Source organism: Mizuhopecten yessoensis, unplaced genomic scaffold (assembly GCF_002113885.1).
Source record: "Mizuhopecten yessoensis strain PY_sf001 unplaced genomic scaffold, ASM211388v2 scaffold11171, whole genome shotgun sequence".
Classification (NCBI taxonomy): Eukaryota; Metazoa; Mollusca; class Bivalvia; order Pectinida; family Pectinidae; genus Mizuhopecten; species Mizuhopecten yessoensis.
The window spans coordinates 1,023,579-1,041,329 of NW_018408915.1; the positions used below are offsets into that span (position 1 = coordinate 1,023,579).

General features: G+C 35.3%; 1 protein-coding gene and 1 long non-coding RNA gene across 5 annotated transcripts; both read right to left on the reverse strand.

Annotated features, from left to right (window-relative positions):
- Nucleotides 1-3,932: 3,932 nt before the first annotated feature.
- Nucleotides 3,933-9,387, reverse strand: LOC110467375. Of its 4 annotated transcripts, none has more exons than XR_002464850.1 (5): nucleotides 9,312-9,387; nucleotides 6,328-6,412; nucleotides 5,596-5,715; nucleotides 4,803-4,882; nucleotides 3,933-4,083 (listed from the first exon to the last, which is right to left on the reverse strand). It is a non-coding gene; the product is annotated as an uncharacterized LOC110467375 (long non-coding RNA). The 4 variants fall into 4 exon arrangements; XR_002464851.1 differs by lacking the exon at nucleotides 9,312-9,387 and adding an exon at nucleotides 7,855-7,961; XR_002464849.1 differs by lacking the exon at nucleotides 9,312-9,387 and adding an exon at nucleotides 7,642-7,959.
- A 2,281-nt stretch (nucleotides 9,388-11,668) lies between these two features.
- Nucleotides 11,669-16,644, reverse strand: LOC110467354 (mitotic spindle assembly checkpoint protein MAD2A-like). The gene is made up of 5 exons (XM_021524467.1): nucleotides 16,542-16,644; nucleotides 14,947-15,093; nucleotides 14,386-14,506; nucleotides 13,494-13,597; nucleotides 11,669-12,651 (listed from the first exon to the last, which is right to left on the reverse strand). Exons 1-5 carry the CDS (start codon nucleotides 16,609-16,611, stop codon nucleotides 12,485-12,487), a joined length of 609 nt encoding a protein of 202 aa, XP_021380142.1. The 5' UTR covers nucleotides 16,612-16,644; the 3' UTR covers nucleotides 11,669-12,484.
- Between the last annotated feature and the right edge of the window lie 1,107 nt (nucleotides 16,645-17,751).

Below are 17,751 nucleotides of genomic sequence, written 5' to 3' on the forward strand. Positions count from 1 at the left end.
AATCAACATCAAATATCTCGAAATCTAAGAAGATTTTTCGAAAATATCAACCTTTTTCCACGTTTTAATTTCCCAAATAAATTATGCACGACTATTGAAACAAAAAATAATGAATATATATTCTACTGATAATAATGCTTTAATTGTTTTGTTGTTTGTTATTGGTTATATTCAATCAAAAATAAATTGCACTGCACAATAAAACTGTTTCGTTCTTCTATGACTCATCGGTAACGCTAGGGACCATTAAGATATATCCGAATTCGTCTTCACTGCTGCTAAGGCAGAAGGGGGATGTGCATAAATAAAACGCCTAAAACTTATGAATTTCAAAAAGTAGAGGAGTACTGGTTAGTTTGAGGTTAATTACGGATTAACTTGAATATATTTTTCATGTTATGGAGCTATAACACAAAAACTCCGGGGTTTTTGTGTTATATCTCCATAACATGAAAAATATATTCAAGTTAATCCTTATAATTTAATTTACTATACACAATCACTTTGGAAATCCACTTGTATTGATGGACTCTTTTCTCTTAGAAATTATTGCGCTGCTGTATCAGCCAATCAAAAGCGACGTTACAAATGAGGACGTCATTTTTTATGTTATGGGCTGATAACATAAATTTTTAAGTCAATTAAAATGCTTGTTACAAGCAAGATTAAATTATCACTGAGAAAAGTGTGTATACTGTGAACGGTGCCAGATACAGATAATTGAGGCTATCAAAGTAAGGGCAAACCTGGACGACCAAACATCCACCAGTCTACCAACCTGTATCTTGAAAAATAAACGCAAGACGTACGTATTTGTTTGCACTTTTAACATTTGAGTATGCCAACAAGAGTACCGCGAGGCGGAACAATATACGCCCGTCGAATGCCGTATAGTGTTATTGTTACTGAAATGAACAAAGGGCAATAACTTTTGAAAATATAGTTGATTCAAAATTCTTTTCAAGGAGACACAACTTCATATCATGATTATAATGTAAACCAAGTTTCAAAGAGAACGGTCCAAAAATGTAGGAGGTGATTGCCGGACAAACAAAAGTTTACGCCGGCCGGCCGGCCGGCCGGCCGGCCGGACAACCCCATACCATAATACTCCCGTCACAATTTGATGGGCGTATATAAATGAAACTTTTAACTATTGAAGATATCGTTTTCATTATAGGTTATGTTTATTTGCCTTGGTCTTCACTTTTGATGGGTGCTTTTAGCCTTAAATGGGTATCTTTGTTTGCCTAGTACTTATCTTTGATGGTTTTGAAGGAGTTGTTAGATTGTGTTTTAGATGTTAATAGGCAGAGTGTTCAATATGAGTTCTTCTTATATTGTAAAGCAGTTCTGCAGTGTTGTTGGGGATCAAGTTTGACCTCTCTCATTATCACGTTCTGTTTACTCTCAAATATTGATGACATGCCTCTTGTATAACTTGATCATCTGTTTATTTGTTGCTAGGGTCTAACGTTTTCTTTACAACAAAGGTCATGTGAAGACGGAGGAAGCCTATGGGGGCATCGCAGACGAAAAGAAAGAGTAGGCAAGAAGAACAGATTTAGACTCTGAGCATTGCATTTAGGAAGCAGATCGATTGTACCCTTAGATGTCACAGAAAGACAAACCAGGGTCTGCAGGGCTGTCCACATCAGTCGCCTCTTACAATAAAATGCCGTGGGGTACAGTTCTCCCCTATGAACTTAGGGGTATTTCGCGATTGTGTCCGCACGGTCTCTGTTATATGCTGGCGTTGATGCAATGTAAGATCACTGTGTTGCCTATATCCTCTCTTTGTATTATTTGTGTTATATATTTCGCTGTTGTTGGCCTCGCAGGAAGCTCTGGAAATTGTTAAGAGGCATTGTGGTGTTTCTTCAAATTCCGGTCGTCGGTGCTCTACATGGCCCATATTATATGACGTAAGACCATACTGACCTTGTGAAATATAGGGCCCTTGTATCATGATTTAAAAGTGTTAAAATGGTAGACAAAAGCTGGTCCAGAATAAATATATATTTTTTTTTTATATTTTGTTGATTTTCTTTTCAAGTGAAGACTTCTAGTTCTAAAATAGATGTCGATCAACATTTCTTATGCACCTGTTTTAAGCCATTATGGAAGTGTTGAATTTTAAGATGCATCTGTATGTTAGTTGTTTTTAGAGTACATTGTACGATGGCCGACAAGTAAGTGCCTGTCAAAAAGATGTGAATTTTCATATCTTTTTGTACCATGGTACACTTTTATATGGTACACAAAGATATTAAAATTCAAATCTTTGTGTACCATGTAAAAGTGTACCATGGTACACAAAGATATGAAAGCAGAAATAAAATCAACCCGTTGCTTTTGTATATTTCTGTGCCAAAATAACGGCCGAAAACAGCCATGGTACAGAAACATGTGAAACCATAGGACGAAAAAAATACCAAGTATGACAAATTGCACCCTGATAAGGCTGTCATCACATACAATGAAATGTTATCGCACGGAATGTCTGTTATACTTATTACACCAATGAGCTACCAAACTATTACTTACTCATTTAAATTGAAATCAACTATTCAATATCCTTTACCGAATTTTATAAATGTTTTACGTTAAAAAGGAAGTCATTCTGGATTATTGTTCTAAAACTAACATTTCTAATGTATTCTATCTGTTTCAACTTCTCAAATGAAAGAAACTCCAAATAAGTTGAAAACGCCGACAGGGTCCGTAGGGGACAAGGGGACAATCAATTTAATTACTTCGAAGGATAGTCTACCTTTTTATATTTTTTGGGGGAAAATACGATGAGCTAGTTGTACGATTCTTTTATAATCTGGACATCTATCAAAACAAGGGAAATGACAAAAATATTCAGATGTCCTTGATCCCTTTTGGAGACCCTGTCAAGGCCCCAATACTTACACAATTGCAACTAACTCTGTTTTTCATCAGAAGTGATTAATGAACTTCACGACTTGTTTCGACGTTGTTATTAGGGTTTCACTATTCGGGGTCCGTTCTGGTCATAGTGTCCGATAACAACATTCCGATGCTGTGGTGGTACACTTTTTTCATATCTATTTGTACCGTAGGAGGTACAAAAATAAATGAAAAAAGTGTAACGCGGTACTAAAAGAAGAGAAGCTTTCATATCTGTTTGTACCGGGCGAAAGTGTACCACGGTACAGAAAGATATGAAAATTCAAATAATTTTGCCGGCTGATATCGGCTGTTGGTACATATACATGTGAAAGTAAAGAGTATTTTGTAGGTTGTTTATAATCTTTATGTACCATGGTACACTTTTATATGGTACACAAAGATTTGAATTTTCATATCTTTGTGTACCATATAAAAGTGTAACGTGGTACAGAAAGATATGAAAATTCAAATCTTTTTGTTAGGCTCTTGTCGGCCATCGTAACATTGCAATAGTGATACATGCTAATATGAAATAACAGATGTTATATCAGATGTAAAACAAATTATCCATAAGGTTATTTCTAACGTGTTTCTTCTACAATTCAGAAAATGTCTTTGGTACGCTATAAACACTCTTATGTACAAACTCAGAACAAAATTCAGAGTTTTGAGAAATAGTCGAAAGAGTAGTGTAAAAATGAGATTTCTCATTTTCGGACCTAAAACAGCTGTACTTCACTAGAAAAATGCGATAACTATCTACAAGTGTTTCATCCTCATCCACGTTTTGCGCTGTTTCAAAATTAATGTTAAAATGGTTTAAAAATTTAAAATCACGTTTTCAGAGCCTTCAGCTGTGGTTTTGTTTTTTAACGTTTTAGTAACTGTATTGACGTGTACGAGTAAACGTCGATATTCTCAGATAAAAGGACACCGCACAAATGACAGTTTGTAATCGATCTCACGTACTGAACTGTTATAACCCGGACACGTTGACATGACACAAGAATACAGACAATCAAGGTGTATGAAATAATTTATATACTTTTATTTTGGTTTTACAGTCTGAGGACATCAGGTTCCGACCAGTCTCGTCTTTAAGAAGGAACCGTCATTGAAGACGTAGGTAGGTATAAAGGTCATACCTATTGTTTATCACATCATCTGTAAGGAATAATAATATAAAAACGTCAATCAAATATATGAAAATAATTAATGCTATTTGATGACCACTGGAGAGAATCAATGCCTTATTACGTCAGAACTGGGATTGGTTTTTTTCATTATAAATCCCACAGATTACTAATAACTTTCTAGAAAAATCCATACACTTTTAGAGTAATAATATGACTTATGGGAATGATATTTTAAACACAAGAGGATACAATGTATATGATTTTTTTTATTCGAAGTAGCAAGATAGAACAGTTACATGTAAACGGATAGCTAAGGCACCGGTGAACACCTTCGACGCTAAAACTTCATTCTCTTTACTAGAAATTTTAATTTTATTAATCTTACAAGCGTGAAGTTATAAAATTTGATTCATTTCATGAAACAAGATAAGTTTAATTTACTACTATCAATATTTTTTGTTGGCATGGAACAAAGTGCTTTGCTAATCGACAACTTTTATTTACGCTACCTACAGTAACTGATGCAATGCCCTTTTAAGTTGTCATCTCTTAAAAGACAGCAAAGAAAGGAAATCTTCTGATATAAAGCAACTGTTGTCCCTGTACTGAGGGGTATATCAATACTGCCGTCGTTCCTTGACATTCGTACTCATATCATTTAAAGTGTTATAAAAGATTCAATTTCAATTTCAACACATTGTATTGACTTTGAATGTGTCAATGGTTATAACAGATCTTTTCACTTACATTACATATATATTACGATGCCCTGTGAGCTTTTATAGCCTTCAGAGCCTCAACACACAATGGATGGGAATGGCCGTCACCTGGAAACAGAAAATAGAAAAAGCAGATTTACGGAATATATATCAGGAGGAGCGAAACGGTTAGGACATCGTTGTTAGTATATGACAAATATTTTAAGTTAAATACAACTGCATGAGGATCCCCAAGATGGACATCCTCGAAATTCCAAGGCCGGGTTACGCTCATTTACATTGTATGCACCGCTAGAATATGTCATGATGAAATCGCAGACTGTGTAAGCGACACCTAGCGGAAGCGTAATAGTAAAATTAACAAGCTTTGAAGTTGGGTGTGGCTCCACTTTAATCTTCAAAGATTGTTTTGCCTTAAACCAATCAAATTGCTAACCGCGTGCCTTCGATTTTGTCATAACATATTCAAGGGGTGAGGAGAACATAAATGAGAGAAACCCGTGGACTTTTAATGATGCAGTTATGCTGTTATTCCCTAACATACCATAATAACAAACTGGCAATATTATGAAATCGACGTTTTGATACCAATATTTGTCTACCCAAACTAAGCATTTTGACATTTGGTTTGAAACCCAAAAGTGAATCTCAATAAAGCGTCCATTAGCCAAATAAACGAATGAGACGTCAGTACCAATATGGTTTTGCCAATTAACACAATAAGATGTGTCATTAGAAGGTTGTCAAGAAAAAACACGGAAGTATAAAAGTTAAAGATTCTAAGTACTGTAAATGCCCATCAGTTTATTACTGATACTTACCTGGTTGCAGCCCTTTAATGTTACATGACCAAACTCGTTTGGAATCAATGTACACCTCACATGCTTCATGCTTCTCCGTCTTTTGAGTGATGACCACGTGACCAGAACAGGCTATAGCCGCTGTAGTGATAGAAACACAAAGCATGATTTATACAACTCCATATCATACATTTCTGACTTAATACCTTACCGTTGCAAAAATGCTTACATTGCATATAGACGTATGGTATGTTAAGTTGTGATGTACTAAATACATGGACACCAAAACTATAATTTTGACCTTTAACTTTTTTCACCACTGTAGAGCATAATGGACTCTTCCAGATTAATGCATGGTAGAGTTCACTCAAGTTACATAAGGGTGAAAGGGTTAATTTGTACCACTGATGAGTCCTTAATGGACGAAAAGCTTTATTTGAGTCTCTACTTTGAAGTACTACCTTTCATTGAAGTAGGTGTTTCCTCACTTCGTGTTTCTAATACTTATTTTATTACCAAACCCGTAATTAGTATACCTTTAATTACTTGAGCAAAAAAAAAAAAAAAAATGTATCAATGCATTTAATTTCTTTTATGCGCTTACTTTTTTAATAATAAATAAATATATAAAATAAATAATATAAAATTCTTTGGGTGTGTTGTTTTTATATTTACACGAAATTTGAATTTATAGGTTTATGGTATTTTAACTAAAGATTCGACATTTACGGGAGACAACTCTGTTGGACTTACACAACAAGCCCTGGACCTTTCCTGCATTGTGGTAGATGCCGTTTCACCTCTGGTAGGGTCCATACTTCAGGATAACTCGTACCATCTACCACAAAGAAATCAAGTAAATTAAACTTTAAATAAAGAGAGAGATATATAAGCATGAACTTTAAAAATTTTAAACACGCAAAATCAATTAAAAAACGTACCACACCAGTTCGTTCTAATTGTACGGTAACTAGTATCAATAAGCGTCGTACACGTCGATATAGTTCAAAGCATTGTTAATTTAATCATTTCAACTAAGATATTACTCATATTTGTATAAGATATATATGCATATGAACGTATTCTTTATTAATAACATTTCTGGTCTATGCAAACCGTTTTTGATCCATAAAACACAGAGATTATTATTTTGTATGTATCAAAGAAACGGATACGTTAATTTTATTGTTAAGATAACAAGGCTTTTGACATTAGGATCGTGTTGAAATATACCTTACATCAGATATATCAATACACCTACACATGATGTATAAAAAGAAAGCCCAGTCAGCTTGATGATTCAAAGGTGAAAAGATAAATGTTTAGAAACAATATGGATTTATAAAAAAAAAAAAAAAAAAAAATCTTACATTTAGATATGCCAGCATAGAAGATAACCAAAAAAACACGTATCTTAATAATTCAATCTATATTATGCATGTTCTGTAGATTTCTGATAATAGCTTGACTTTAAAGTATTTTATTATCTTGCAAGGTAACAAAGTTAATACAAGGGGAATTGATACTTCTGACTTTAAATCACGAACTGTAGATTAAAAACACAATTAATAATATTGTAAAAGCACGGTTGATTAATCATAAACTACACACGAGGTTGTCAATATCTGTAACGTAGCTGATCGTGTACATTTGAAGATTCTTGCTTTTTGTTTACATTGATAACATAAGTAGATCCACGATAAACACGGGTAAGTATACAATATGTTACAGTGGTGCAGGTCGAGCTTCTTGACACTATTTCGTATCCTTTATCAAACCAAAATCCGTTATTGAGCGAGTAAATAATACAGGTTTCTAGCGTTGTACCGCGTGTTTTATCATACATTACACGCCACTGGAAGGTACTGACATTTTAAAAAGGTCAAAGACGTTCTGTTGAAGGCTTTTTATGACCACAAGCTTATCCGTTTTACAATTTTACATTTTCTTAAAGGCCAATGTACCGTAACCAAATACACATAATTAAATTGTAGTTCAATACCTCTATGCACACCTTTTGGTCCCGACGTGAACTGAGCTGAAATACAATTTTACGGGTATACTCACCTTGTCCAAACTGTGAATTAATCCTTTTTTTTTTTGGTATTAAATGGAGTTCCGTTTGTATACGTACACACAGACCAAATCTGTGGAAAAATATAACTTGGCCAATATATCGATCTAGTGGAATATTTAGTTTCTCTGTACACAGAATTATAAGTACGGTCGTGTTGTGTGGCTAGCACACTCAAGTATACACCACCATTTTAAGTAGATCACCTATTTATAGGTTGTTTCCAATGCTCTCTCCTCGATAATAATAGCACTCTGTGGAATTTAACACATGATCTGTGATCCGGGTCTCCAAAGCCGAGTCTGAAAGACAAACTCTCCTGGTTCTGATAATGAAAAACTGTAACAGAAAAACTAATATGCAGCATCAGGTGTTTTCTTCAGTGTCTGCTGAGGGAACTTAAAGTACATGCAACAAGTTCGGGGGGGGGGGGATAAGTTTTAACAACTTGTGCCCAATCCCTTGTTCAATTCTATTGGCAATGAATATGTTTAGTTTGGTTTGGTTTGGTTTGGTTTAATTTTGTTTAACGTCCTATTAACAACTAAGGTCATTTAAGGACTTGCCTCCATGTTCAGGCACTGGTTTCACCCGTTGTCAGTATAATGTGACAGTGCGGAATGCTGTGCTGGGTGCCTTTGGCATGGTATTTCAGTGAGATAGCACTATAAAGCTGGCATCAGATCCGCGCTTTCACAAGGAGTCAAGTACACCAACATACCCTGTCTACCTTTGACATTGTATTTCAGTGAGATAACACTATAAAGTTGGCATCAGATCGCGCTTTCACAAGGAGTCAAATACACCAACATAGCCTGTCTACCTTTGGCATGGTATTTCAGTGAGATAGCACAATTAAGTTGGCATCAGATCCGCGCTTTCACAAGGAGGCAAGTAAACCAACATACCGTCTTCTACATACACACACGCAAGTACGGATACTCTACACACATGGAGGCACGTCCTTAGCCTGTTGGCGATTTTGTTTATCATTCTCAAAATTAAATATGCACAACTACAGACCTAGGGGAGCCTACATACCAAACCTGGGAAAGATCCCTCCAGTTCTTCCTGAGAAATAGTGATAATAAACCTTTAATGTCACAATCCAAGGTGGTGGCTTGTCGACCATTTAGTTTATCTGATCATTCTCAAAATTAAACATGCACAACTAGGGACCAAAGGGAACCTACATAACAAATTTGGGAAAGATCCCTCCAGTTCTTCCTGAGAAATGGTGATAATAAACCTTTAATGTCACAATCCAAGGTGGTGGCTTGTCGACCATTTTGATTATTCGATCAGTCCCAAAGGTAAACCTGCACAACTAGGGACCAAAGGGAACTTGCATATAAAATTTGAGAAAGATCACTCTGGCACTTCCTGAGAAATAGCTATAACCAACCTTTACTGTCAAAATCCAAGATGGCTGCCTGTCGGCCGTGTTGTTTATCTTATCAGTCTCAAAAGTTAACCTGCACAACGTGGGACCAAGGAAAACCTGCATATCAAATTTTGGAAAGATCCCTCCAGTACTTTCACTATCAAAATCCAAGATGGCTGCCCATCGGCCATGTTGTTTATCCGATCAGTCTAAAAAGATGCCCTGCACAACTAGGATCCAAGGGGAACCTAAATATAAAATGGTGGGCTAAAAACATACCTTTATTTTCCCTGTTGGGCCGATTCCTCTGCCACCAGAAAACCACAGTTGATACAATGACGAGTCCCGGTGGCTTAAAGATTCTCCAGAGAAAATTTGGGTACAATTTTTAAACAGTATTGAAGGAGTTTCCCCTTAAATGTTCCTTAATCAAATTGTCTGCCGCTGTTTTGAAATAGCAGCGTCTTCAAAGAAAAAAGTTTACGACAGACGGAAGTCCATGATGCAAGTTCATTTGGCCCTTCTGACCAGGTAAACCAAAATCCAAACTTCAGGATTTGGAATTTATTTACATGTTCACTTAATCCTAGCAGAAATAACAAACAGGCGTTTTCTTATTCATTGTTATTTTATTTTTCAACACAGCCATCTGTCTAGCAGGCTAAACCTGCTAAAAATAAATTTTAATTCTTTTATCACTTGACTAATCCTTTTATCATAATCTATATATGTATTGGGATATAGATATATTGAAAGGGCCTTTAAAGAAAACAGAAGCCAAAACAATAATCTTGCTAACCTCATTAAAAAGATGACATTTCTCTTTTATAATAATACAAATTTCTAATCGACAAAGTAATTTCTTCTTCAAAAGACATTTGGAACTGTTTCCCCAAGCCTTGATCACCGCTTTTCTATGAGCAAGCTTTGATGTACATGTCATCACGTTGTATCAGGTTTAAGAGTTGTCCATTCAAAAATATGATTCCCTAGTTTCGACTGTAGACCATATTTTCTATTGGGGCAATGCACTATCAACGTATCTTACTTTTTAGTGTCTATACTAAAAGGTGAAATCATTACATGAGTCAAGATGTAACGAGAGCAATAAAATCATTGCGTAGTGTACAGTCTTGTGGTCATTGTGTCTAGAAGCATATTTTCAAACCAAACTTTGTCTTGAATGTCCCTTTAAAGATTTTGTTGCTTAATTCCGATTTTTATTTAATTCTCATAAGTACCTGTATGAGAATTAACCATTGCAAGAAAACTCAAGATTCACATAGTGTACACTATGTAGTGTATTTAAGCACAAAAACTGAATGAGCACAATTAAAGACCAATGAACAGAATACTGGAAATGAAAGGAAAGAAGACAGGATTTCAGAACAAGGAAAATGTCGAACAATGCGACAAGAAAAGATCAATGGCTGTACTCATCAACTCATGCTTTTTACATTTAGACAAAAAGAAAACGGACACTAAAAATACATTTTATGTACAAAAAAGGATCATATTTATCAAACAACACAAGAAAAGTATGAAATAATATTATTATTAGGTATATATCAAAAGTAAAACAGCCTGTCACCTTAAACTTTTGTTACCATGTACTCTCAATCATGCTTGAGTGTCAGACAAAAATCATGTATTACACCAGTAATAAACCCAAGCTCTGTAAAGAGCCCAACCCCTCAAAATAGGAAATTTAGATATATGATATTCAAGATATAAGGTTGTGAAGGGACAGGGCGGCATTTTTTTGAAGATCAATCGTCAGTTCATTCCTTCCACTTCATCTCTTCATGATCATTATTAAATGAAAGTATATCCCCATCAGAAAAAAATATTCATCTTTAATCAGGAATAGCACTATCTAGAAAACTTACTTTTTCTACCATATTCAGTCTTCTTGTCCATTTATACCCTTTCAAAAGACAAAATGGTCTAAACCATCTGATCATGTATAAAACATGGTATCTGTGAATACAAAAGTAGCTCCTGGCCACCTGTCTCAAAATGGTCTGATTAAAGACATCTCAACTTGTAGGTTATTATTTTAACCCTTTCACCCCCATGTAACTTTATAGTAGACTATCCCATGCATTGATCTGGATGAGTCCATTATGGTCTACAGTGGTGAAAGGGTTAAGGTAAATGTCACACACAATGACTTTGAATAGATCAGTCAGATTTTCGTGCAATATAAACAAACATTTTATGTACAGGCGAAAATAATAAATGCATAAATTTTCTAATACATGATTTAGAAAAAGTAAACATGGGACAAATTAGTGATTAATACCAACAAAACCTAGCATTAATTTTTACCCCTCTTATCTCTAGCTTAAGCATTTGTCAGATCATTTGATGAACGATATTGAATTTTATATTGTTCTGATGAGAAGCAAATACACCATGACCTTCATCTCATAGCAAAATAATGTGGGTAGCCTGATAGTCTGAGACTAGTGAAATCTCTGGCTTAGACTAGTCGTTCTACAAACTGTTAGCTTTATGGACTTGTCCGAATTTGATATAACTTATCATGTTGAATAATATTAGGTTAGTGGAATTTGCACATGGACTGGTAATATTGAAAACTACAAGCCCAAATTTACTGACTAGTGGTTTTCTAAAATTAATTTCTAGCCCTGCATCTTATTGCACATTACAGTGAGGAAAGAGCAGTTAGCATGTAAATGCGTCTATAATCTATACAGTTCAGCAATTTTATAGAAAACCCTGAGTTTTATGCAAGTGATAACCTACTTAACATGCATTGTAATGTAAGCACACTTTTATCAGTTTTAGTATATTTTTCAAATGTAACACATTGTTTATATATATGCATATTCAGAAAAAAATCTCACTACTTTTTCATTGCATAATCTAAAATGCATATTTTCAGGAGAAAGAAATGCCCTGACACTGGAAATAAAACTATAATTTATTTGTGTTGTTATTAATATATCAAAGCCGATATATAAATACTGTTAGACCAGATTGTGAGATTTTCACTAAAAAGAGCAACAAAGAGAAAAAAAATCAAACAGAGAGGACAGAAAATCAATACATTTACATTCAGAATGACCAGATTGCGAGACCTTCACAGAGCATAGCAACAGACAAGCACTAATAATTATACAGGAAATGAATGCACAAAATCTTCACGTCTGCAAATAGATACCAGTTGTAAACTCTGTTTAGGAAACCTGTCTCCACTTCTTTCTACATCATGTGATTGGAAAACAATACGTTTTCTCACACTTTCACAATACGTGCTGAGCAGCAAAGCAGTTATATCACACCGTTTCAGTGAAAAATACGAAAGCAAATATCTACTGGCCACTGCTTTTCCGAGCTGAAAAGCTTTTTTCTTTGGACAGAGCAAGTGCCAGAAATACACCCTTTTTTCCAAACAAAACTGTTCTGTACTTTGGCCGTCGCTCTCAATCTGTCTTTTTATAAGCCACCATTGTGTCGAGCTTATGTATACTGGTGGAGAACGAGCGTAGTCTCACTTCCTCGGAGTTGGCAATAAAGTGGGGACCGTCCTCGCCCCAGGAGCTGGGCACCTCCACATCCTTGTCTGTGTATACCAGCAAGTCAAATGCACCTGAAAGAATAATGACAGCTTAAATAGTCTGTAACATTTCAAATTGTTTTTTTAACCAGGCTTTCTCCCGTGTTTTAGCACGTTTTCCATGTTATCAATCTGACACAAAATAGCCTGCATTTAAAACTGAAATTATCCCAATAGTTTCAATAACTTCAAAACAACATAGTCAAATCACGCACACTGACTAGTATGCATCTAGTATTCATTTTGAGTTTTTAGATTAAGTTACAGAACTGAGGTTTGCATCATTACATTGTTACACTAGTGAATGCAAGTAGTAATGCATCAAATTATAAAGCTTATTATACTATGAATAAAACACATCATTCACATACAAATATTTAACACATACATGTATCATCACATATCCTGCAATTTAGCATAAGGGCTAACACAATCTTAACTTAAAACTTGTGTGGTCAGTTCAGGAAAACCAAACAGCATTTGTTTTCATCTATACTTAGTGGCAGTAGATATAGGGATGGGCTTACCTATTTAATACCAAGCATGATTTTTTTGCCTGATCAAATAAGGTGGTTTATTTGTTAAGTAGCCAACATTGAATCATTGAGACAGTATGCAACACCAGTAAAACTATCTCAATAGCAATTGTATCGCTGATGATTTTAATATCACAAAAGTCAAAATTGGATTCAAAACTTTCAATCGTCACCATTTTTCTATACGCAATCAGAAAGGGTCGTCTCAGACAATTGTGCCTACTGAACCAAGGAAGCTTTAATTAAGTTTTACATGGAAACTGAAAACCTTGCCATGACGTGGCCAGACAGTCAGGTCTTAGGAGGTTACAGTTTAATGTAAACAAGCATGGTTCTTACAGGCACTCTCCAGCAGAGGCAGGAAGGTCACGGAGGCTGTTATTTGTCGTATCACAGAGCAGATTTCTTTGTTGATATCTTTCACTGATTTTTCTCTTGGTTTACTGAAAAAACGTAAGTGAAAATATGTTAATGAAAAGTGTCAAACATTTCAATATTGCAACATGAAATGCGTTGAAAAACTTAAAAATTGTTAACATTTCAACAGTATTCAGAATAACTAACTTACTTTTAACGTTTGGAAATAGATGTCGAGAAACACTTTTAAAAAAAATGGAACCGAGGGCTACTTCCAGATGTCATGCGAGGGAGACAGGGAAACAAATTAGGATGGTATGGCCTACAATGATAGGTTTGAATATGTAATGAGCAAGGGGGAGGAGAGGGCAGGATTGGGCTCAAGGCTATGGTGGTTGGTCACTGTAGATCAGGGCCCGTATTCACAAAACCGTTCTCATGCTCAAGCATGGATTCTGTGCCAGCTGTATTGTAACTTACCTAAATCATGTCAACGATCAACAAGTCAAATTTAAATATTGAAAACAGTATTCGGCTTAAAGTTTCTTCAATTTTTGTCCAAAACTTTAGCAAAACAAGATTTTTTAAATAATTTATAACTGGAACAAGAAATTAGACTTGAGCACAAAATCCATGCTTGAGCACGAGAACAGTTTCATGAATACGGGCCCAGGTCAAATAAAGTGACTGACCCATACATATATTGTATTTTTAAATCGACTCGAATGACAATATTTTTCATCATGCTTTTTTCTCAGCCAAATGAGCTAACAATACTACAGGATTCAAAGCAAAACATCAACATTGCTTCCTGTAATTTTTAAAAGCTCTGTTAGCTTTAATTTGTTGACCCTGGGATGTACTGTACAGTTACCTTTCTTCTAACACAGTTTTGTCACACTCCACATCAAACTGCCATCGTTCCATCACCTCGTTGGTGTCTATATCTTTGATGACAACAACCAGTTTCTTCACCGTCATACTCAGCAGCCATTCTATAAGAGATTGGTTATTTTTAAAATATGTGAAAGATATATTTAAATTTATGATACTGTTTTTACGTAAAACATTGAATAAAAACATGTTTTTTTCAATTTGAAAGTGGTATTCATTAATTCATCATGATCACAAGCTTGCTCAATTCCTTGTCATTCACTATATATATATATATACATATATAATAAAGTTGAACAATGAAATAGTTTTTCATTTTCAACAAAAATAGCATTTAGAACAAGTGAAAACTGTACATTGCTAAACTTTTGTCTATACATTAGTGACTTTTGTTTTCATTCCTACAAGTGTTAAGAAAATTAATTTTGCAAATGAGACAATGCGACAGTTTTATCATTTATTTATTTTTAAATTTGCGATTTATTCTCCTTTTGAAAACATTATCCATCACCCCAAATACAATGGATTTATGTGTATTTACTTTTAACGTGTGACAACACTTCGTTGAGATAATTTTTGAGAGCATCATCCGAGGACACCAGTAGAGTCAGACCATATTGTTGTACTCTGGTAAAATCTTCTGGAGGGTAGATACCTCGCTGGTACAGAATACTGTTGATTCCATACCCTGGAAAGAGAACAAAATTGTTTAATAGAATAGAATATCACATTGTGGCAAATTTAAATCGCCTTCTAGTCTACCTTCATGCTAGAGGGATTTCCCCCATTAGCTCCATTGGTAGAGCAGTTGACTAGGAAGCTTGGAGTCCCTGATTGGGGCCTGGGTAAAGAACACGTACCTGGTATTCTCTTCAGTTACATGTGCATCGAGTCTTGGTCATAATGATTTGACATGATCTATCTAATATAGCTATTCATCATTCTTATTTTGGTACAACTTTCATAAAGTGCTGGCATGTATTAATATACATACGAAGTGGTTATATGCATGGGCTAGATTGAGATATGAACCTGGAGCCTCAGAAATTCCTAAAAAATAGTATTTTTCGCTTTTAGATATATATATATATATGTGTCATTTCTGGTTGCTACTGTATGTAGCAGAACAGTCTGGGTTGGGTCAATATCGCCAGTGACCAGCTATAGCTCTGTATGATTGATTGATAGGTTTTACGTCAGCTTCTCTACCGAGTAGTAGGTTATCCTGCAGACGAAGTAGCTCTGTATTTCTCTCCTGTTATAATATATTGGTGCCCATTTCCTACCCTTGTTTCCATTACTGCCTGAATGCCTCGCAAGCCAAACCTGGGTCGTAATAAACAGTTCTGTCAATTACAACTAAACACGGTAAGATCATCCATCTAGAATCTGGAGGGATCCACATTCAAATCCTAGCTGATGCATTTCTCTCTCCTGTTACATACATTCTGACCCTTAAGCTTCAAGATCTAGATGATCAACTGATCATAACGTTGATTCCTCTTTAATTGCGATATGTAAGAGAAATTAGGTGAGGATGCGGTCTGGATTTTCCTAGGCTTAATGCACCCTACCAGATATTTTGTTCTATCTAACACATTCAGATCTTATTATTACAGACAGTGATGCACTAACAACCAAAAATTAAAAAAAACTGGCAGTACTAGTACCCATATGATTTGTAATTAACGTTTAAAAGTACGGTGAACTCATTACTATGCGAGGCCGTATAAATGAGTTTTTTGCTTTCTTCTTTCCAAGAAACGAGCACGTGTACATGACAACGGGACCTGAATCGCTTTTGACGTCTACGTACGCATGTACACAGTGTAGATTCACTTAACTTGCAAGTCGTTATTAAAGTTCGAAGATGTACTAGCTACATACATTTAAGAATAACTCCTGGCAAGAATAGGGAAATCGTATTACGCTAATGACATAGGCTTAGAAGCCTGACATACCGTAATTAAAGGGACTTGAAACATTTCGGCTTGAGATCAACAAAATCTAAACAATCGCTTGAAAAACCAGCTCGGGTCGACTGACAGTAAACAAAGACTTTGCATTCGGAAAAACACAATATTATGTAATGGAGCGTTATCAAAAGTCATTAAAATTAAAAAAAAATATGCTTACAAAAGAATTCAGATACAATTTCTGTCGATCCCTTCAAGGTGATGGCGTTTTGAGATGAAGTCGCAGCCATTATTCTAAAGTTCGCGCCATTCGTTGCGCCCTCTATAATATTGATAACAAGGGAGCTAATTCGTTTCCATTTTGCTAACTACATTGATGGTAATATTGCTGACTCGGGTTTCCATTCAGGAATAACCAATAATAACTGCAACTTTACGTATTTTATATAAATATAGTTAAAATATTGTGCAACGCACTAACACGATATTTCATAAGATATCTTCTTCATTAATGGAGGGGCAGTAACTCTTCGAAAATATTCGATTCATTAGGTCCAGTATCAATCGCAACTTCTCGGCCAATTCAGGCTAGGCGCGGAATCATAGGTCTAGTATCTGGCACACTATGTTTAAATGCTGACAACGTTTTTTCACAACCATACACCAGGGACAGTATATTATACGTCCCTGCATACACTTATCTATGTCATAGTTCTTATTACAAATTGTTAGTCGAGAAAGTCTTTCTTGAAATTAACATGTATCATTTCTAAATAAAAGTCTTTCCGTCGAAAACTTCAACAGGAGTTGTGTGGTTTTACCACGGACTTAGCGGATAATCTAGTTCCGTGGTTTTACGTATACACTAACCCATACACGATCAGTAAGAAAGTCTAAGTAAACTTTCCAAACAGCGGACGAAATGCCTTGACCTGGTGTAGTTTAAGAAAAAATACATAACACGATGTTTGATCAGCAATACATTACTACAATTTCAGTCTGTTTAAAATTGTTCGCTGACTTTTAGCATTGAGATAACTATATATATGTAATAGGACGAGGAATAGTGATAAAGATAGTGCCGTCGCTGAGACTCGAACCCGCGACCCTTGGCTCTCCAGCCCGATGCTCTACCGCTAAGCAAAAGGGAAATTCCCTACAGCTGACGTAAGGCAACCTAATCAATCCACATATTTTACATATATATTAAAAAGATAGAAATGGCCACAATCCGTTTGTCTTTTCTATTTTTCTAGATCGACTGTACCAGGTATATTTTATATTTTGTATTTGAAAGGGAAATACAGAGAAAATGCCAGACGGAGAGTATGCGAGTTAAGTTTCAAAGTCGAGAGATCTATAGATCGAAAATTAGTTATAAGGCGAAATATAAATGATGTTTTTATATCCATGTTACGTACTCTTTGGGT

Excerpts from the sequence above, each read along its gene's own strand:
- LOC110467354 (XM_021524467.1), bottom strand. The coding sequence starts at position 16,611 with ATGGCTGCGACTTCATCTCAAAACGCCATCACCTTGAAGGGATCGACA. Across the intron at positions 14,507-14,946 it reads AGTGTTGTCACACGTTAAAA|AATGGCTGCTGAGTATGACG; the intron begins GTAAATACACAT and ends AATCTCTTATAG. Across the intron at positions 12,652-13,493 it reads GCCTCTGCTGGAGAGTGCCT|GTGCATTTGACTTGCTGGTA; the intron begins GTAAGAACCATG and ends TTATTCTTTCAG.